The sequence below is a fragment of the Xenopus laevis genome, chromosome 3L, assembly GCF_017654675.1.
Source record: "Xenopus laevis strain J_2021 chromosome 3L, Xenopus_laevis_v10.1, whole genome shotgun sequence".
Lineage (NCBI taxonomy): Eukaryota > Metazoa > Chordata > Amphibia > Anura > Pipidae > Xenopus > Xenopus laevis.
In genome coordinates this window covers 152,168,543-152,191,753 of record NC_054375.1, presented here as the reverse complement: position 1 = coordinate 152,191,753, position 23,211 = coordinate 152,168,543, and the positions used below count along the sequence as shown (strand labels likewise).

The 23,211-nt window shown below is 40.5% G+C and overlaps 1 protein-coding gene across 3 annotated transcripts; it reads right to left on the bottom strand.

The window, feature by feature from the left end:
* Positions 1–3,781: 3,781 nt before the first annotated feature.
* LOC108711738 (mucin-3B) lies at positions 3,782–21,659 on the bottom strand. Of its 3 annotated transcripts, none has more exons than XM_018253743.2 (8): positions 21,381–21,641; positions 9,114–9,212; positions 8,577–8,695; positions 8,421–8,479; positions 8,087–8,229; positions 6,484–6,540; positions 6,214–6,376; positions 3,782–5,947 (listed from the first exon to the last, which is right to left on the bottom strand). In XM_018253743.2, exons 2-8 carry the CDS (start codon positions 9,133–9,135, stop codon positions 5,755–5,757), a joined length of 756 nt encoding a protein of 251 aa, XP_018109232.1. In that variant the 5' UTR covers positions 9,136–9,212; positions 21,381–21,641; the 3' UTR covers positions 3,782–5,754. The 3 variants fall into 3 exon arrangements, with proteins under 3 accessions (XP_018109232.1, XP_018109231.1, XP_041443258.1); XM_018253742.2 differs by having other exon boundaries at positions 9,114–9,215; positions 21,381–21,640; XM_041587324.1 differs by lacking the exons at positions 6,214–6,376; positions 6,484–6,540 and having other exon boundaries at positions 9,114–9,215; positions 21,381–21,659.
* Between the last annotated feature and the right edge of the window lie 1,552 nt (positions 21,660–23,211).

Sequence of the window (23,211 nt, the reverse complement as noted above, 5' to 3'; positions counted from 1 at the left end):
CTTTATTAAGAAATAACTTACAGAAATTCCACTTCCTGTCCTCTTCAGCAACGGCGAAAAGGCGACCATCCATCCTGCAGCACTCGATTTCTCCTCCCTGGATATTCACAGATCTTCTTCAAACTCCTTCATCCAGCAGCAGTAGGAAGGCGATGTCAGTGGGTTCCATTGAAGAGAACCAGCTGGGCGATTTTGCTTGGGAGTCCGGACTGAGCCTGATTATATGGAGCGGGGCAGATACCGGCGCTGGGGAGACTGACCGCAATGACTGCAGACAATGACTGTAATGCTCCGCAAACCATGGACTGTGTTTAGGCAGTAAAAACATAGAAGTTTGCACCGGCCCTGCTGCCCCCACACCGGTACCCGAAAATAAAAGTATTACAATGAGACGCTTCTATGCACTAACCGATCCGAATTCCCCCAGCACCCTCCTATCTCAGGTACATCAACCCGGCAGCCCAGCTCTTACCTCCTGCTCTAAACTGCCAGCCAGAGGGGTGATAATCAGAGACGTCTCCTGCGACTGATGGAGCTGACCGGCACCTTGTACTTGTCACACGCCATCTGCGAGCAGCCGGTCCCTGATCTCCCTGATGTGCCGGTCAGCTCCAGTACTTGTCACACGCCAATCAGTCCAAGCGCAATCGCTCAGCTGCTTCACTTGCAGGGACTTACAAGCAGAGGTAACCGGGCATATTCGCATGGGAGATCAGGGACCGGCTGCTCGCAGATGGCGTGTGACAAGTACAAGGTGCCGGTCAGCTCCATCAGTCGCAGGAGACGTCTCTGATTATCACCCCTCTGGCTGGCAGTTTAGAGCAGGAGGTAAGAGCTGGGCTGCCGGGTTGATGTGCATGCACGGGAAGTACCTGAGATAGGAGGGTGCTGGGGGAATTCGGATCGGTTAGTGCATAGAAGCGTCTCATTGTAATACTTTTATTTTCGGGTACCGGTGTGGGGGCAGCAGGGCCGGTGCAAACTTCTATGTTTTTACTGCCTAAACACAGTCCATGGTTTGCGGAGCATTACAGTCATTGTCTGCAGTCATTGCGGTCAGTCTCCCCAGCGCCGGTATCTGCCCCGCTCCATATAATCAGGCTCAGTCCGGACTCCCAAGCAAAATCGCCCAGCTGGTTCTCTTCAATGGAACCCACTGACATCGCCTTCCTACTGCTGCTGGATGAAGGAGTTTGAAGAAGATCTGTGAATATCCAGGGAGGAGAAATCGAGTGCTGCAGGATGGATGGTCGCCTTTTCGCCGTTGCTGAAGAGGACAGGAAGTGGAATTTCTGTAAGTTATTTCTTAATAAAGGCTTTGCTATTTTAAATTTTAATCTGTGTTGGTGTTTTTTTTCCGTTCTACTCTAACAAAATTTATTGTAAAAATTTTTGATGTTACTGGTCCTTTAATGGCAGGGACATGAAACTTGGCACAGTCGGTCACAGGGGGACTGGAGTTCAAATTTTAAAAGTGGGTGGAGCCAAAAACAGCCAATCAGGTTTTTTGGATTGATTTTAATGGTACAATTTGATCTGCTTCAATTTTCACAGTTTTAAACCAGATTCTACCAACTTTGTGTACTCTCTATGCACCAGGGGCGACTGGCCCCAACACCTCTTGCGTTTCAAAGCCAACATCTTGTGGTTTCTTCAGAAACGACACCATCTAGTTTAACTTCTTATTCTACAGCTCTCCATTGCAGAGTTTAAACTGTTATCTGTTTGGTAGTATTGACACTTACCATAGAAACTAGGCAGGGTTTTGAATGGCATATTTGATGATAATAAGCAGAGATTGTGGTTTCCCAGTTTTGAATATCTAACAAAGACAAACAATGAAAAAAACAAAAAATACAGGCCAGTTCAAATGCTTGGGGAACCAACTACCCTCTAAAGTTTTCTTGAAGAATCCTCTCTGGTCCAATGAGGTTTTCTGTTGGATCTATAGACCATTCAGTTAATCTAAAAGTAATACATGTTGAATTATTCATCATTAACATCAGTCAATGCCCAAGTGGAGCTTACAATCTAAGGTTATTAGAGTTAGGTTTATACACTAGCCCTAATACATTTGAATGATAACCAGTGGCGTAATTATAGAGGAAGCAGACCCCGCATGTAAGAGGGTGATTAAGTATTGAATGTGAATTTGAATGTAAGTTATGTAAGATGTGTGATTGATGGAATGTTGAATGGATATGTGATTGAAAATTTTTGTAGAGTTTGCATGTAATGTTTAAGTGTCACCACTAGGTGGCATTTTTGTGTTACAGTTGGGGTTGGGAATTGTCTCATGTGTTTAGAGGGTTGATAGGCACATGTACAGAATTTGGGGAAGCACGTGCACAGGAAATGGTTGGATAATTAGTAAAGTATTTAAAGGGGAGACACACCCAGAAGAGATAATACGTATTTTAGATGTAGACAGTTGCAAGGCATTAGTGTAAAAGTACTAGGTACTTGAGCTAGCTAGATGGTAGCTAAGTGAGAATGGGTAGCTGTTAGTGATGAGCGAATTTGCGCCATTTCGCTTCGCTGAAAAATTCGCAAATTTCTTGCGAAACGGTGACGGCGTCTCGTTTTTTGACGCCGGTGCCCGTTTTTTGACGCCGGCGCCCGTTTTTGACGGCGGCGTCCGTTTTTTCGTAAAATTCGCACCTGACGAATAAGTTCGCCCATCATTAGTAGCTGTCACTCCAACCAGGAGCATTAGAGGCTTAGAAGCCGTGGTTCTGCCATAGTGAGGGAACAAGTGTGTATTCAGGATTCAGCGGACAACCCAAGCAGAGGTCAAGGAAAAAAAGTCCTACCCAGAAAGGTGAGAGGGGCAATGAAGCGGTGTCAGCCTGGCTGAAGGAGGGAGGTGGCACAAGGTAAAATTCATGGTTGGGGCGAGGTGGAGGGTCACAGGTCGTGTGACGGACTACTTGACATATTAGGTGGTGCACAGAAGACCTTGGTTGGGTTTGTGAATCCCTTGTATCTTGGAAGCATCCTGTTAGAGTTCACATGTGCCACTGAAGGTGTTCTGGCGGTTTTTTGTGTGAGTACCCTGCAACTGTTAAATAAAAATAATTTTTTCTTCAAGTTCAACTATTGGGTGTACTTGGCCTTTAATCCACCGGAAGGCCCCTTACACGCAGTCGCAGGTGGCCCTGGGGAACAGGGGGGCCCAGAATGTGGGGTCTGCTTTCTATTACCGACAAGGAAGAGGGAAGTAAGTCGGGCGGGAGTGGGTGGAGTAGGGGCAGGGCATGGGAGGAGTCTGGTATGATGTGGGTGGGGCAGAACATGGGTGGGGTGGAGGCAGGACAGGAAGTGGGCAGGAGGATAGGGATTGGAGTGCACTGGGCCCCTCTGAAGATTTTTTTTGCAGAGGGGCCGACACATTCTACTTACCCCACTGATAATAACTATAGACATTCACTATATGACAATAAAAACATACTATAAATATAGTTCAAAGCTAACAGGTCTTCCATTGTGATGTTTATGTCAATTCATCAATGCCAAAATAATAATGCCCATGTGCTATAGGCAATTCATGCTAAATAACAGCACATAACTATTCAGTGACTTCATTTGGAGGTTACATTATTGTATATAATTAACAAGACAAACCTGTGTATCCTCTGTATTCCAACCTAAGGCTGATTCCCATTGGGATGTATAGTGCACCGCTTACATTCAACTGAGCCCTCGCTTCGAGGGACTAGAGTAGCAGAACTGCATCTCTCTGCCGTACAATTTCAACAGATAGGACACCAGAGGTTCTGGATCATGACCAAAAGGTTTATTTGCAAAACACAACAGGGTTAATACACACAGCATCAATTGAGGCAGATGAACTGCAATAATAAATCACGCACAGAGCATAATGATTGCAACACTGGGGAGATGGTCTGGCAGGTTTTCAGTTAAAACTTTAGGACTACCAGCAAATGGCATGAGTCCCCTCCAGCAGGAATATTTAGGGAATAATAGACTGATATCTTTCCCAACTGTGGTCCCTCCATTATAAGGCCAGTATTGACTAGGAAGTGCTGCCTCCAACTATCTCCTGTGATAGAGCTACTCTAGTTGTTGTCTAAATCTTGTTCTTGTTCTCCGACTCCTCCAAATGGTTTGTCCCTTTGGAGCCTTGTTGTCCCAGACTCCCCAGCAGACATCCACCTTGGTCAGTAGGTGGAGGACAAAAAGGAAGAGACCTGGGGCTTCAAATCACCCAGCCAGGCCTATAGCGAACAAATTTCTCCCAGGTACCCAAGTTACAGGTACCAGGCTTTCCTAAACAAAATTCGAGGGGAAAGCCTAACGGGGTTTTCTAAGCCAAGTAGGGAAGTGAACCCTATGGGTCTCTACAGATGCAGAAAGTAGTGTTTCTAGTCTTTTTTTAGCAACCAAACTGCTATAAACCAATTGCATATTGTCTCAGAATATCACACTCTACATCATACTAAAAGTTGATTTAAAGGTCAACAAGCCCTTTAACTGTGAGTTCTGATGTAGGGTCATGAATATTAGTTATTTCCATTATTATTTGTTTACAAACTCATTATAGCTTGATATGTTCATGGAAAAATGGAAGGCATATAGGTACAGATTTGAGCTTAAAGGAGACATATAGGATAACTGAAAAACCCCTAATATTGTATGCAATAATGAATACTATATGGTGCTGGTTTTGGCCTAAAAATGTATATTATGTTCAAAAATGGCCCCTTTATTAAAGCTCCCTATAGATCTGCTACAGTCCCTGGATGTGTTTTAAATGAGGGGTAGGCGTGTCTTAATGGTCCCTGCCAGAAGCACAGTAGGAAGGGGGCAGCCAATCACAGCCATGCAGTCACACAAGCTACCAAATGATTCAGTTCCCTATCAGGTCAGCCTAGCTTGCTGATTGGTTCCTGTCCTACTTGCAGCATGCTGAGTGCCATCGACTCCCCAGCACAGCCTAGGAAAGGAGGCAGCAGAAAATTAAACAAATTGGCAGGACTAGTAGGGTTATTCCTTCGTTATTTAAAAGAGCATAATGCATTGGTACATTCTTGGTTTTCACACAATGCAGCAGCTTTACTAACATTTGGCTTTCCTTTTCTTCATTAATCATGAATTATTATTTTTTTACTAAGGGGGTTATGTAATAAAAGGCTCTACGTTTGCCCAGGAGCAGTAACCCATAGCGACCAACCAGCAGGTAGGATTTACTGGTTTAAAAGCAAACATGTTATTGGTATTTTTTAATCACATAAAGGGGGATGCGATTTATGAAGTGTAAAAACCACGAAAAACAATGGGAGCTGTGCTGATACTATTGGATATTTTTTCACTTATAATTGTCAAAAAAAATTGAATTATTTTTAGGTTTTTGAGATATTCAGATTTTTTTTTGGATCATTCAGCACTTTTCCGTTCATACTTTTTAAATTCTGATAATAATAATTTAATAACTTTCATGACATTCATGAATTTAGAGAAATAGAGTTTCAAAAAGTTCAAACACCATTAAAATTCGCCTTTAATAAATGGGCCTCAATTTGTCTCCTATAAGGTTCTGCCCCCAAGACCATGCATGCTACAGAGGTAAACCAAATACATAGAAATACAGATTATGGTTTAGAACATGATTTCGGATAAGCCCAGGCCATTTTAGATCGATAACTTGGGTTTGCCTTGCAACAAATCGAAACAGTTAGTTAGTATGAAAGACAATGGGATGTATGTAGATTGATGCCGAGATAATTCAACATATTAAGACATATTCTCATACACATTCCTTGGGATTCTCGTACGCTTCCTGGATTTACAAAGCAAGATTCCAAGAGTAACAATAAGAATCAACAAAACGGCCAGTGTGGCTCCAACTCCACCGTACAGGACTGCTTTATGTACCTTTCCGTTGCATTGAGCGTATATGTACATATATATGTCTGTGCTTGGGCACCTGCCAAGATAAAAAAGACATTTCCAGTTATGGGGCAGGAAAATCAAGTCACATCTTCCCAAACTCTTCCCAGACTACAATCATTGAGTGTAAAATAGTTTCTACTACCAAGTCAGCATGGTATCTTTAAGCAATTTGGGAGATTTGTTCCACTCACTATCTGCTCTTACCCGCCCCCTTCTTATAAGCCCCACCCCCTTTTAATCACAAATTCCAATGAAGGTTGTTGATAGGAGTAAGTGGAAACAGTAAAACAAGATACTTACAAGCACTTTGGGCCTCTCCGTGACATAATACAGTCTCCACCATTACAATTCAGATATTGGGGTGACTCGACACTACACTGAGATACACAGAACAGGCCATTGGAAGTGAATATTGGAGAGTAAAATTCCCAGTATCCCGGTTCAATGACCTCTCTGCAGAATTCTGAAAATGTTAAAAGGTGAAGAAATTAACAATATATATATATATAGCTATATATTTAAAAAAAAAAAGTGCCAGAGGCTTGGACAAAAGTTGTAACTGTAACTTGCCTTCTCCTGTTGGTGGAGGACGTGTGATTATATTCGATTCACCCATACAAAAGGAATCTGTAAAGATGACGGATGAGAAATTGAAACAGAGCCATGAGGGGCAGCAACAGGACAATTTAAATGACACTGAAGGTGCACCAAGGCATTTGATTTATATTTAAAGAGTCATAGCACAAGAACAAAATGAGCTGTAAAAATCATTTTTTCTGTGTTTTCTGAAACTCTTCTGTTTTTCAATAAATTGGGTAAATAATCAGATACATGGATTTTAAATGGGTTCTGTCATGGGAAAACATTTTTTTTGCCAGCCACTCTGCTGGATGTGTACAAGAATAAGTCGACAAGTATTCCGTTGATTCCTTTCCCCTCCTCTCTCCGTTCCAAACCTTTTTCTTCTCACTTTTCTTCTTTCCCTACCACAAATGTTGTTTAAAATTTTAAAGAAATTTTAAATGGCAGAATAAATACTATACCTTAAAATCATGACAGAATCCATTTAAAGTCCTTGGCAACTTTCGTTTGAGACAAATCCCAAATGCTTTGTTTCCACAATAAACCCTCAGAAATGCAAGTTTATGCTTCTTCTGGGTTTTACTCCTTTACTTCCTACGTGCTATGCAACTACTTTTATTTAGATGAGTATAAGATAAAGAAACTCTGAGCTCTGGCATCTAAAAGACTCATGTGGGACTCCTCAGGAAAGCAGGTGAGCAGATAAGGAGGAGTAAAAAGAGTGGTGGAGTGTTGAAGAACCTTATGCTGTTCACCTGTGTCTTTCTCGGTTAATGGTAGCTAAAATGATGACCAGCTGAATCTACCCAGAATATTATATTTTGACCTCAATGGAATGGTTTGTTAATTGATTAATTAGCTTTGTACCCAGAAATATTTGGACCCACATCACTTATACTTATATTCCCTATTAACGCAAATGTTACTCATATGTTCATAGTTATTACAACTAACCAAACAATCAGCTCCAATATCGACACTCTGGTGTTCCATGATACAAGATGACCATAGTAATCTTTTATGAAAACATTGTCAGTGTGCAAAGTGCAATTTTAGAAGCAACTAGCCATACTTTGTTACCTAAAATTCAGCATTTACCCCTATAATTACATGTGGTTGTACTCTGTGCTGTATCTACTGAGGTTGCACCCAATGCTTCCAAATGGAAGTCATTGAACTTTTGGTTTGGTCCAAATTGGGTGTAAGTTGTATTTAGCATATTCGGAATGGGGGTTTGAGTCACCTCTGGAGTGAGTGTTCAAACTGGTTTTGGATCTGATTCACTGGTCACAATCCTATTGCTGCAATCTCCTGTGGGAACCCTGGAGCTACCACCAGGTCCATGGTCATGGTAGCTTCAGGGTTCTCAAGCATCAATAGATACAGTTGCACATCATAAGGAACTATGTGTAAGTGCAAGAGCATATACTATTGCAAGTAAACTAATGATTTGCGTCAATATGTCTATTCTCCATTGGGTACATTTTAGAATATGTGCGTGCATTTGTAAATGACCCCATGAAACCATGAACAGATCACAGAGCCAAAACATAGCATAACAAGAGTATTCTAGATAATTCTTATTACTTACCTTCTGAGCATTTGTTCGACTGCAGCTTCTGAAGGGCATTTTCTACTTCTTGAAATATTGTATTGTACAAATCAGTCAGAGTGATATTTCCATTGTTTTCAGCTTCCACAATCACATTGTGATCCACAATGATGCTGCCCGCCCTGCCAGAGACAAAATGGTGAAACCAATATGCCACTGGAATATCTTAAAATGAAACTCTTCAATTTTACATACTAAAGTCCCTCCTCCAATGTTCAGCCCATGGCAGCACATGCATTCTGGTTTTCATTAACATCAACATAGGATTCTGTGATGAGTCACTTATTAGTATAACAGAGGAATTTAAACTTACCTAAGAGACTCTATTTTTATGTCTTTGAACCCAATGATTTTGGAGTAGACTGTCAACACCTGTTGGAAGAGAGACAACAGGTCACACATCAAACAAAGACACGAAGATACACAACAGTCCCCATGCATATGTAAAGTGTTTGTATTAGCTTCTCACCTCTGCCCTGAATTGCTTCTCAAACTCCATATACTCAACACTTGTTGTATCGGTCAGGCTGGGAGTAAAATCTCTGTTGAGGATCCTCAGTGTAACTTTCACTGGGACAGTCACCCGATCTACGGAGAGAGTTTTATTATACAAGACATTGATTTTTTTATGTAGAGATTTATGGATTGGGCCTCCTAGGGATCACAAGAGAACCTGATATCCATGGCCCACTTATTATAAATGAGCTGCATTGTATTTGTTGACTCCACCCCCTGTGTAAGCAACAACAACACATGAATTAGGCACCCCCAAACTGCCAAAAAAGAAAGCCAGTGCAATTGGTACACTGGCGGTTCATTTAGATTTGCCTCTGTTTTTTGATAATGTTGATATTTTTTTCGTTCTAAATACAATATTTATTTCCATTGATTTTAATGAAATGTTTTCTTCATGCATTACAACAACATGTTATTTTAAAAGTTCATATTATGCCAAAAAAGCTTATAGGGAATAAGATATATGAGCCTTTGGTGTTACCACACTTACCAATAGGAACTCTGTCCGTCATAAACTCACACACAGAGCCATAAAAGTTCACCGGACAAATGCACCTAATTCCGTCATAGATTCCTCCATTCTGGCACACTGCTAATCAAAAATAAACACGCGTCAGGCCAAGAGGGAACTTATAATGGCAATGATATGGCAGAATAACAATGACATAAAATATATGTCCTAGGATGTGTCAGGGTTAGTATTTCTATAATTGCATAATTCTGACATTAGAGGTCCTTTTAAAATATTGTTGAATTGTGTTTCTGTATAAAGTAGACACCAGTATTCTCAAGAGTGTGCAACTGTTATTCTTTTGTATAATTATTATATATTGCATTTCTGTGTTGGCCCTTTCCAATGTGTCTTTTTTACATTTTTGGTTGGAGGTCACTTTTGTATTCCAACATTTGCCCATGATCACCCTTAGATCAAAATAAAGGTTATAGATCTATAAAAAATGTTGGTTTATAAGTCATTCAACCATAGTCCTAAGAATCTAGCATATCACATAATCCCCCACCCCAAAACTCAATTTAATTTAGCTTCATGCTGGACATTTACAAGTATCTAGGAGAGAAAATAGCCATTCTCCCCATATCTCAAATTAACTGACCTAGCATGAAGGAGTGATTGTCTTCCTGCTTCTTCTTTCTTACAATTTCCTGGGGCAGATGCATGCGCAGTAGGATGAAATAGCGGCTTTTTTGTTAAAGTTTGGCTTTTCGCTCTACTGCGCATTCACACCCAGCGAGAAGAAAGAATAAGCCTGAAGACAATCCCTAGTGGGAATAACCCCGGGTTGGTGCAGTTTTCTCCTGATAGGAGCACCGGCCTGGGGTGTCAGGTAAGTAAATGCACATTACGGGGCTGATTCACGAAGGGTCGAATATCGAGGGTTAATTAACCCTCGATATTCGACTAGGAATCAAAATCCTTCGCGGATTTAGCGCAGATACAGTAGTTCGATCGAACGATCGAAGGATAATTCCTTCAAACGAACGATAAAATCCTTCGGATCGAACGATTCAAAGGATTTTAATCCAACGATCGAAGGAATATCCTTCGATCAAAAAAAGTTAGCCAAGCCTATGGGGACCTTCCCCATAGGCTAACATTGACTTCTATAGCTTTTAGATGGCGAACTAGGGGGTCGAAGTTTTTTTTAAAGAGACAGTACTTCGACTATCGAATGGTCGAATAGTCGAACGATTTTTACTTCGAATCCTTCGATTCGAAGTCGTAGTCGAAAGTCGAAGTAGCCCATTCGATGGTCAAAGTAGCCCAAAAAAAACTTCGAAATTCGAAGATTTTTACCTTCAAATCCTTCACTCGAAGTTAGTGAATCGGCCCCTAGGTTTACAGCGGAAAACATGGCACCTGTGTCAGGCAGTATTTTTGGAATGTAATCACATTCAATTGCAGGCTACGTAAGAAGATTTTGGCAAAATACAGGTAGCGATTCGGTACAGCAGGGGGGTACTCTATAAAATGCTTAAAACTGGTTGTAAATGGTTTCCTTGTCCTTCCAGTAAGTCAAAACTACAAAATTAGGAAAATATTTATGTATTGGGTTAAAGTATAATGTTCAACATTTTAGACACCACTGGCCTAAATGATTCATTGATGAGATCTATAAAGACAGTAACAAACTCCATAGGGGTAAATTTATCAAAGAGTGAAGCTCCGCCACTAGAGTGAAATTCCGCAGCTCTCAATTCATTACTATGGGATTTTGAAAGGCGTATTTATCAATGGGTGAAAGTGAAAGTTCACCCTTTGATAAAAAAGCCTATAGAAATTAATAGAAATGAATGGAGAGTGGTGGAATTTCACTCTAGTGGCGGAACTTCACTATTAACTTCACTCTTTTTTTAAATATACCCCTACCCAAGAGATGATTGAACATCCCCTATTCTTTGACACATACAAAACCTGGATTTCAGTGCAGCGCAGGTATAAACTAACTCCTAACCATTCCATCTATTTGACATGGCTTGGTAATCCATATTTCCCGATGGGAAAAAATAATAAGACAGTTGTGGATTGGCAAAATCAAAATTTTAGATTGGTAAAAGATATTATTAGAGAGACTTTTACTATACCGCCAAAGGAATCTTTTATTCAAAAATTCCCCTTTCTCTCCAACGACTATTTACTTTCAATTCAAATTATCCATTTCACTAAAACGGTTCTTCAACATCTCTCTCAGGAGGACAAAGCAAATCCGATAAATACACTATGGCCTAAATCCGACTCACTCAAAACTACGTCCCTAATATACCGAATTATTCGAACGACATTACCAATACAATCAACAGATACTTTTCTAGCTAAATGGACCTCAATGCTTCCGCAAACAGATACTGCGCAAATACTTCAATATCATGCAAAAACGATGCGGGTATTGTCTTCGTGCAAATACCAAGAAATGTCACTACAGATCTTGCATCATTCCTATCTTACACCGCTCGGGCGCTATCATATCGGCACCTTGGACAGAGACAACTGTCTGAGATGCAGTCAGCCCCGAGCAGACCTGGTACACTGCATTTGGCTTTGCCCCGTAATATAGAAATGTTGGGAAAATGTACAGGGATACTGGAGATCTTTAACTCAACAGACGGCTCCCTTTTCTTTACTATGGGTGCTTTTCGGGATTCCCCCTTCACAACTAAAACTATCACGATCTGAGAGTCGCCTAGCGGAAAGACTAATGGCAGCATCTAGAAAAACTATTTTTCATCATTGGCTTTCCCCATCGGTACACCCACTTTCGCTAGTTAAACAAAAACTTCACTATATCTTTCACATGGACTGGCTAGAAACCACTACAAATAAAGAGGAATACACAGAAATTTTTTTTTCGACTTGGATGACATACATATCCTCACTCCCCACTCATACTAAACATTTAACGATTTACACATTTCGACATACCACATGGTTTGATTCAGAACTGTTACTCAGCAACACCGTAGTACAAGACACAACTTGATATATACAGAATCTTTATAGATCACAGACACGGAATCGTCAATCACCCCCCAGGAGTCACCAAATCAATAGTCTATCCAAAAGTACTTTATGAGTGACAGGGAGGATATTTTGGGTATGGTCCTTCGCTCCTCTAAACCTGCCGTTTGTTAGTCCTGGTACAATCGTATGATTATCATGTTTAATATCTATATATGTTAAGCTATGTAATTTATGGCATTTCCTGTTGGTCTTCCAAATTCCAAACAGATTATTTATATACTTTGTTAAATTTTGTTTTGTTTCTTTTGTGAAAATAAATAAAAACATTTATTAAAAAAAATATATATACACAGTATATACCCCTAAGTTGGGTAGCAGTCTGTGACTCTCTGTGAATAATGGCTTTGGATAGCTATAATTATATTGTTATACCAGCACTTAAATGCAGACTTTCCCTAGACGTACTCCATGTCAGTACGTTACGGGATAGCCCCTCCTCCCTGCTCCAATTAGAAGGAACCTCCCCAAGCCTTTAAAAGGCCAACCACACCCACCTACCGGCGTCTTTTTTTTCCTTCTCTTATGCTCTTGGCTTTGTTCTCTGAACAAAGGCCTCAATCATTAGAAGCAAATTTTTGTTTTTCTCTTTTACGCCTAGGAAAGCATTAGGCCTGCCCGGAAGGCGTCCTAGGGACAGGGGTTTTGGTCCATGGGACCTTTTTTCCCCCCAGCACACTACCTCAGACCTGGAGTCTTCTGAACTTCAGCTTTTGAATCAGGTAAGGCACTGAGGTGCAATGTTTGCTACTCCTTGTCTGCCTGTATTTCAGTTGCCTTCCTGTATTGCTATCAAGAGCATTGGGTGGCAGGTGCTTGTCCCCCCATTCGTGTGCCCTCCCGACCTGCCCAGAGGGCCTCAGGCGGCACTGGTGTATGTGGCCCCTACACCCCATTTTTACGAATGGGCGAGGGAGGTGGCAGTTAACTTAGGCTAATTAGTTAGGGGCCTGAACCTTACTGCCCCCTGTTACCTTTGTTTTATTTTTGTTTTAATGGGGGCAGGTCATGGCCAACTGCCTCCCTCAACAGACTTTCCTAAGGTGGAGGTAGTTAAAATAATTATAAAAAAAAAAAAAAAAAAAAAAAGTTTCACTATAGGCTTCATATTATAGCAAACTTGGGCCTGTGCAGGAAGCACCAACACTAATTATCCAATTCGCCTCAGTATACCCTACGCAGTTGCTTTGGGTTCCCTGCCTATACAGACACCAGCTGAGTATAATCAACCCCCCACTGAGTGCAGACACCAGCTGAGTATAATCAGGTCCAGCTAAAGCAAGTGGAGATGGCTCCGCCCACTCTCTAACTCAGCAAGCGAGGAAGCTGCAGCCTCAGGTAAGTCCTGCTGTTGTCAGTAAACTTGTGAGGCCTGTTTTCCCGTTAACAATAGAGTGTCCTGGAATTTGTGACATTAAAGGGTCTGCTTCCAGCCTTGCATAATGAGCAGCAGGTAAGGTGTGTCCATATGCTGTTCTGCAGTGTACTAAAGTCTAACTAACTGCTTGCAGGCTATATATTCATATGCTTATCTGCACTGTGCCTGGTTATGATTGTTTCCTGCCTGAAAGCACAAGCCATTTACAAATAGGACACCAGTAGCCCTATTGAATATGGATCACTGGGCTGGGGGGGCTGCTAGGCTCTGATATATACTTGCTATAAACATCAGATAATCCATAATATGTATTGCACTATTTTTGTTCTGCATTCTATGTTTTGGCTATTGCTCACATAGAAAAGGTAGCCATAATAGAGGTCGAGCAAAGGTCTGGCTGAATGCTAGGGCCTGATATAAGCTTGCTCTATGCAGCAGCTAATCTAAACTATGGACCTCATGTTTCCGTGATTGTACCTGTGCTCCTATTTTGTTCTACAGCTTAAGCTCTGGCTATTGCTCACAGGTAAAACGTGGCCCTACAGGATGTAGAGCACAGGTCTGGCTGGCTGCTAGGCCCTGAGACATGCTTGCTCGAAGCAGCAGCTAATCTAACTATGTATTTCATATTGCTGTGATTGTACCTGTGCTACTATTTTGTTATACAGCTTATGCTCTGGCTATTGCTCACAAAGAACACGTAGCCCTGTGAGATGTAGAGCACAGATCTGTCTTGCTGCTAGGTCCTGATACATGCTTGCTATAAGCAGCAGCTAACCTAACTATGTACTACAGGTTTTCTGCAGTTTATGAGTTGGCTATTTCTCTCATGGAACAAGTAGCCCTAATGGATGTAGAGCACAGGCCTTTTCAGTTGCTAGGCCCTGAGATATGCTTGCCCTAAGCAGCAGCTAATATAAACTATGTATTTCATGTTACTGTGATTGAATCTGTGCTTATATTTTCTTCTGCAGTATATACCCTGGCTATGGCTCACCTGGAATAGGTAGCCCTAAGGTATGTAAAGCACAGGCCTGGGAACGGCTAGGACCAGATTTACGCTTGCCCTAAGCAGTAGCTAATATTTTATGTATTACATGTTGCTGTGATCATATCGGTATGCTCCTATTCTCTGCAGTATGATATGCTCTAATTATTACTCACCTTGAACCAGTAGCTCTAATAGATGTAGATCACTGGACTGGGTGGCTATGAAGGTCGGATATAGGTTTGCTCTGACTGCAGCTAACCTAAACTATGCATTACATGGGGTTGTAATTGTTTCTGGGGTACATTCAGGTTTAATCCAGATGACTACTGATAGGAATACCTACATATGAATGTCTTTTCATTCCATGGCATTGCTCCTGGGATAAGATATGGCTTAATAAATTAGACACTAGGCAATATTTTTTCCCGATGGCAGGTAAGCTTAACTTTGTCTTGATAAACACTACAGGAGTTCTGAAGCCTGTCCGTCATAAGGATTGCTGGGTTAACAATAACCACAGGTATGTACTACTTTTGGGACCATTGAATGTACATTTTTCCAGATTCAGCAGCCTTGTATCACCGATCACTGCCTGAACGAATGGAGGACCAGATAATTGCTTTGCCCAGTCAATTGTGCAGTTTATTACTACCCACGCAGCTCGAGCTCTGGGGTCGGGTACTGTGCTCTACCAGGAGCTTAGGACTCTGACCGAGGTACATATTATTATCACATAATTTAATATATGCTTGCACCATGGCCCACATCCTGCAGGGGGATTCTACTGCCTTCAGAACAAATGCTCAATTAATGGATAAACTCCATAAAACAACTGGTCTACCAAGCAACATATATGTTTGCATCTATAAGAGGGCCATAGGCAGGTGCATATATTTTAATACTAAGGCATGTATATGAGTGTGTATATATGTTTGCACAGATATCTATATATGATTTGTGTCCTTGGGATGGGTTCTTTTTTGGAACCAGAAACGTTGGCTCAATAAACCTATATTTTTATGCAACATATAGTATTTTTGAAGATTCCTGGAACAATCAGTACTTGAACTCTTCATCCATAAATTTCACTATAGCAGCCAGGACATCTGGCTAGTTTCTAGGGGTGCAACCTGTGGAAATTCCATATTCATAGGTTTAAGGAAGAACAAGGTATACAGTTCTCTATGCTTGGCTGAAGGATCCCCAGATGTATTTCTACCATTTTCTAGGGTGACTCCTTAGTGCCTCCTACAAATTAGAGAGGGGAGCCACTACCCAGTGTTATTCCTATACTATTTCTACTGATATTCTTAATGTCAGGATAGATGGGACATTTTATCTGCCAATACAGGGTGTCTATAGAGACAGGGTACACATACATATCAGGCCACTGGGAATTTGCATAAGGTATATATTTCAAACCAAGGGTTTTCAGGCTATAGGAGTCCTCAAAGTGTCTTGTTAGTCCATAGAGATGACCTCTGTTCAAGTCTGGCCCAGGATAGGGATATTCTGCTTATACTACCTTATACTATCATCAAAACGGCTTTGTGACTTAAGGCTCTGTGTCCAGAAGGCACTTATTTTGGGCCCATTTATTTATTTTTTTCTTCAATTTCTCAATCCCCTAGTTAGTGGTTTTTTAGAATACAGGGCTGGCTGTTCTTCCACACCAGATAGGTAACTGATTGGACAGCAGATGGAGGCGTCCTAGGAGCGTTAATTATTTTCCCTCTCTATGTCTGTGCCCTCTTGGAACACCAGCAGTTTTGGATCTTTCCTCCTTACAGTTACATACTGCAGTTGCTACTTGTCCTATTGTTTCGGCCGAAAATGTACTTGGTTCTTCTGAGCAGGATCATAGTCTTCCCTTAAGTGGGACGGTTGCAGTCATTACAGTAGAGTGTAATCTCTTACCACTTCTAGTCATTAATTTCATTGAGAATGAATTAAGGATATTTTATGTATCTGTCATACAGGTTTGTCTAGCTTCAAATGGGATGCTTGGAAGTATTTTTTTTTTTTTTTGTCTGTTTTGACCATGTCTGTCACATTATTCCCTATGCTAGGGGATTACATTTACACCTGCTGAAAATTGTGTCTGAAACATTCGCACAGAGCTCAATGTCCAGGTAACTTCCAGATACAACACTCCTATTATCCTGGTTTGTTCTCGGATTCACATTCCTGCGCCACTCCTGATACATATGACCCAGCATTACTCTAGTAGATCAGAGGCCCTTCTGACACTTACTGGAACATCCATAGCGTCCCTCCAGTTCCAAGGTCAGCCTCAACGATTAAATATGTAGTATAGTTGATTCCACATATAAGTGGGTCCCTTATGGGTAGAGAGAACACAGGTTTGTGGGTGACTAGAAACATTTATCCAGGGCATATAATCTGCCTCCATAAATCTTGGAATTAGTCCTTTAGTTGCACTGTGGTTATTGGGATCTGTAACCTTAGGGGTATTCAGTTATACCTCTCAGAGTACTAGGTTGGGTCAACCAACAGGGGCTCTTTCTTAGGTACTGGAGTTGCTCAACTCTTTACAGTTAATTGAGTCTGCCTCATCACAGGACCTTACACAGGGTAAGGAATTCTAATCCCAATTATTTTCTCAGGTGCCCTTGTCTCCGATCTTTAGGATCTGCTTTCGGTTAGAACAGTCCTGACTAACATGCATTCTGATATAAAGATATTTATGGTACTGGCCTTGGGTACCTCAGGGTTCATTGGATATCCTACATTTATGGATATATCCTAAGTAGATCATTTCTATATTGTGTCTGTTTTGGGTTCTTACTCCTACCAAGTGTTTCTTACAGGTACCTTGCAATTTGCACTGAATTTAGGCATACATGTGATGAATGCTATTTGGTGAGTAGGAGAGTAAGTATTTCAGCTTGCTGAATTCGCCTTTTACAGGACTGTCTTCCTCTCTCTCTCTCTCTCTCTTCTGGAGGGTGAAGTGGTGGTTAGTGAGCTAACTTGTTCCTCACTCTCAGTGGGCTAACATCTCTCTCTCGCGCTCTCTCTCTCTTTCTCTATAGTATATGCTATACTATAGCTCTATTCTTAGCCTGGTGAACTTATTCTGGGGTTTTCACCTGGACTCTCTATATTAAGGTAAGGAGTTTGCATGATGGTGGACTATCTAGTCAGAGATACTCCTTTCCTTATTACAGTTTCTTCTTAAAGCATATTCCCTCCCATGGGATAACGTTAACTTGCTATGTCCCGTAACGTACTGACATGGAGTACGTCTAGGGAAAAAGGAAGATTATTTCATACTTACCGAGATCTTCCTTTCCTAGACGTACTCCATGTCAGTACACCCGCCCTTTCTTTTCCGGTAATTTAAGAGCTTGTTACAAAGACGCCGGTAGGTGGGTGTGGTTGGCCTTTTAAAGGCTTGGGGAGGTTCCTTCTAATTGGAGCAGGGAGGAGGGGCTATCCCGTAACGTACTGACATGGAGTACGTCTAGGAAAGGAAGATCTCGGTAAGTATGAAATAATCTTCCTTTTTCATTTCACTTTTTAAATGTCAAATGTGAATACAGAAGGAGTTTGGTTTTAATCTTGTTTGTGCTCCTTCTGCAGATGGAACACAGGAAGGTATTTTTATTTTACTTTGCTACTTTAGTTTTTGGCCCAACCAATATTGGTTTTCAAATGTTGGGCTATAAAAGGTTTAGAGTAAGACATTTCTGGAACCTAGACACAAGGCTTTCTTTGGGCCAATAGTCTAGGCTCTTAGAGACAGATTAAAAGTCAGTGGATATAATATCAGAACATATAGCAGGGGGAAAGCCCAGGCAGGTTCATGTCAAATGCTTTCGTGAGTGTGATACATTGGGGCATACATTGATGCTGAATGCATATTTTGTTTGTGATGTCAATGTAGGATGGGATTTGAGGTCAATGATTATAGAGCTGACCCAAATATAATATAAAAAATTAATTTGGATTGGTTATGTGCAGTAGATAACTTAAGTTGTCATTGTGAAGGCACAGTCTAGGCCAGGGATCCCCAACCTTTTGAACCTGTGAGCAACATTCAGAAGTAAAAGGAGTTGAGGAGCAACACTAGCATGAAAAAGATATTGGGTGCCAAATAAGGGCTGTGATTGGTCATTTAGTAGTCCCTTTATGGACTGGCAGCCTACAGGAGGCCCATTTACACCTGGTTTTTATACAACGAAAACTTGCCTACAAGCCACAAATTCAAAAATAAACACCTGCGTTGAGGACACTGAGAGCAACATCCAAGGGGTTGGAGAGCAACATGTTACTCATGAGCTACTAGTTGGGGATCACTGGTCTAGATACTATCGTTTTTTTTTTTCTTTTTTAAATTGGGCATTTTGCGACCCTGTATGCCTGGTTTCTGATTACAGAGACAATAATGTACCCGAGCTAATGTAGTACTTATTTTATGCAAGAGAATAAGAGGGGTTATTTATCAAAGGTCGAGTGTTAGAGCCTTTTTTTTTTTTACCTCAAATGAACTCAAAACTTGGTATCTTATTTCAGAAAAAACTTGAAAGTCTAAAATGTTACAGAACTGAAAACTCAAATCAAATTCTAATCGAATTCAAACCAAATTCTAATCGAATTCAAACCAAATTCTAATCGAGTTTTCCCCCGAAAAAAACTTGAATGTCAGGAAGGCTGTTAACTTCTTCTAACAGGTCAGTGGACCTCTGCCATTGACTTCTACATGAACTCGGCAGGTTTTATGTGGGGACCTATCGAATTCTGGTATGGGGATGATAAATCTCGGATTAAAATTCGATTTGGTGGATTTAAACTCGAACTTGTGAGTTTTGACCAAACAACCAACTCAAAAATTCGAATTTACCATTCGAACCTAAGTAAATCGGCCCCTAAATGTTTTTGGCTTCTATCTCATTAACATAATGCATGTAAGCACTGTGAAAGCAATTTATTGGGACACAAAAGATGCAATGCAACTTTCAGGGTGGGCTGTATTTTCCTTACCCATGTCTCAATAAATGGGGTAAATTTCCATACACAAACCTGTATTCTTTTTACTGTAGAGATATTGGCTACAAGTAAGAGCTGGCAGAGGGTATGGACATTTATATATAATGAGTCTATTGTGGTACAGGTATGGGACCTGTTATCCAGAATGCTCAGGATAATCTGCATTTTCAGATAATGATCTTTCTGTAATTTGGATCTCCATGATGTAAATCTGCTAAAAGTAATTTAAACATCAAACAAACCCATTGGCGTTGTTTTGCCTCCAATAAGGATTACTTATATCTTAGTTGGGATCAAGAAAAAGGTACTGTTTTATTTTTACAGAAATCATTTTAAAAATATGAATTATTAATTTAGAATAGAGTCTATGGAAGATAGTTTTCCTGTAATTCAAAGCTTTCTGGATAACAGGTTCTTGGATAACAGATCCCATACCTGTATGGTGCAACAAAAGTTGTCTACAGCACTAGCTGGGTATGCAGTTTGGGGTCAATATGATGTATAGCTCCATTGTTATGCTGTAATACACTGTGGGGCCGATTCACTAAAGGTCGATAAAGTGAGTGTTATTTATAGCATGCCTTAAAAATTTTTATCACTTCTTATATTTTTAGAATTAACGATCAATTCACTAAAAGTTCACTTGTCTAACTTAAGAAGTAATATTTTAACGTTCATTTTAGTTGAACTGTGTGCGGTATTTTATAGCATGCGTTATTTTGTGCGTTATTTTGAGCGATATTTTAAGGCATATGATAGAGTCACACATTATTAGTGCAATCTATAGCACCTAAGGCATTCGAGATGCCACTGGCAGAGTAGAAGTTTCTTTTTACAATATTCTAGTCATTCCTTTCCCTGGGAAACAATATAATTGGACCTAATCTGGACCTGCCCAAGGCATTATGAAAATGGGTTAGTGGCTGTAGGTAAGTCTCTAGTTCCTCATAAAGGTCTTTAATTGCTGCCCTACAGCTCCTCACTACATCTGATGTTGTTTAGTAACGCCTACTCCTGGGAGGTGTTAAAGGGATACTGTCATGGGAAAATGTTTTTTTTCCAAAATGAATCAGTAAATAGTGCTGCTCCAGCAGAATTCTGCACTGAAATCCATTTCTCAAAAGAGCAAACAGATTTTTTTATATTCAATTTTGAAATCTGACATGGGGCTAGACATTTTGTCAATTTCCCAGCTGCCCCTGGTCATGTGACTTGTGCCTGCACCTTAGGAGAGAAATGCTTTTTGGCAGGCGGCTGTTTTTCCTTCTCAATGTAACTGAATGTGTCTCAGTGGGACATGGGTTTTTACTATTGAGTGTTGTTCTTACTGTAGATCTACCAGGCAGCTGTTATCTTGTGTTAGGGAGCTGCTATCTGGTTACCTTCCCATTGTTCTTTTGTTTGGCTGCTGGGGGAAAAGGGGAGGGGGTGATATCACTCCAACTTGCAGTACAGCAGTAAAGAGTGATTGAAGTTTATCAGAGCACAAGTCACATGACTTGGGGCAGCTGGGAAATTGACAAAATGTCTAGCCCCATGTCAGATTTCAAAATTGAATATAAAAAAATCTTGCTCTTTTGAGAAGTGGATTTCAGTGCAGAATTCTGCTGGAGCAACACTATTAACTGATTCATTTTGAAATTTTTTTTTTTCCCATGACAGTATCCCTTTAAATTTCACAGTAATTATCACACTGTTTTATGCTTTCAACACTTAGAAGATGTTAGTGAATAATGTGTTAGGATTAATTCTATTCTATAAATATCACAATGCGACTAGAATACCGATGTGCAGAAATGTAGAATTTACAAATTCCAGGGACCCTACATGTGCATATATTTACCAGTTGGGGGTTTTGTGCTTGCTGACTTGGAGGTGGTCAGAGGAGTTGAAGTGGTTGCGATGCCAGTTGTTGAGGTTGAGTTTAGAGGTCTTGTAGCGGTTACTATGTCTGGTTTTGAAGTCTCAGATGTAGGACCTGGAGTTGTGATGGTCTTTGTTTCTGAAGGAGTTGAGGTAAGGGACGTAAAGATGGTAGTGGATTGAGAATCTGCTCCAGCTGAAAAAATAGTAAGTAAAGATTAGTTTTTTAATAAGACTGAAGAGGGGTTTTTTCATGAGTAAAGTATTAACTCAACGAATATGGGTGAGCCCTCAGCTTGGGGAGCGGACAACCATGAATAAATCTGATGGCAGGCACTCAAATAAAGGCAATCTTCCAACGAATTGTAGAAATCAAGTAGAATAGATGTATTGTGTCCTCTGCCTTATGCGTTTCGTGTTACAAAGACTTAATCATAGGCAGCCTAGGATTAAGGGGCACATTTACTAAAGGTCGAATATCGAGGGTTTATTAACCCTCGATATTCGATCGTCGAAGTAAAGTCAAAGGATTTACCGCAAATACATCGATCGAAAAATCATTCGATCGAACGATCATAGCAAACTTATGGAGAAGGTCCCCATAGGCTAACATTGTAGCTCAGTAGGTTTAAAGTGGCGAAGTAGGTAGTGAAAGTTTATTTTAAAGAGACAGTACTTCGACTATCGAATGGTCAAATAGTCGAACGATTTTTAGTTCGAATCGTTCGATTCAAAGTCAAAGTCATAGTCGAAGGTTGAAGTAGCCTATTCGATGGTCGAAGTACCCAAAAAAAACCTTCGAAATTCGAAGTTTTTTTACTTCGAATCCTTCACTCGAGCTTAGTAAAAGTGTTTGTAACATGAAAGCATAAGGCGGAGGACACAATAAATCTTTTCCATTTGATTTCTACAATTCGTTGGAAGGTTGCCTTTATTTGAGTGCCTGCCATCAGATTTATTCAAAGATAATTTTTTTATTTAAAAAAAAATGGATAGCTCAATACAATAGACCACCAACCTCTTTTAGAGTTAGAGCTCTAAACCATTTGTATGTAAAACAGGTACTGTAGTTATTTTATTTCTCAGTAGGCTTGGCATTTAACCTGAAATGTAGGGATGAGATGCCAATGGTGTTGGAATACATGCAATAGCATTCATGCTTAAACGCTGGAGTATTAAAATGGTCACAAGGTGGCGCTGTGAATATTGTTAATGTATGATTGCAATGATCTTTGCTGTTGTTTTTTTGTGCACTCTGTTGTTTTTTTTTTCTTTTCTCTCCACCATATTGGTTTTGATCTTTCACACTGTTAAATGTGCTCTGTATTATCCCTGAGTGATTCACAAGTAAATCCTTTTCCAAGTTGCTGTGCTGAGTGTTCCCTGTGTGATCATCATAAAGACCATCTCTGCCAACAAATGGGACATACCTCCCAACTGTCCCTTTTTCGGAGGGACAGTCCCTCTTTTGACAGCTCAACCCGCAGTCCCTCATTTGTACTGGAAAGTCCCTCTTTTCTCTGTACTGAACAGCCAGAACAAGAAACAAAGTTTCTCACTTAATTGGCTTTTAGCAGAGAGCCCAGAACAGCTAACAGGTGCAAATAAGATACTTTGTAACAATTTTGAGACACAAAAACACAGTTTAGATAAGGAGAAATATTTTCAAACTTCCATAACCTGCCAAATTTTGTAAAACAAATATGGTAATTAGGGGGTGTGGCCACAGAAAGGGGTGTGGTCAAAAAATTGCTGTGCTATGTGCGGGAAAAAAAAAATTTTGTCCCTCTTTTTACTTCCAAAATGTTGGG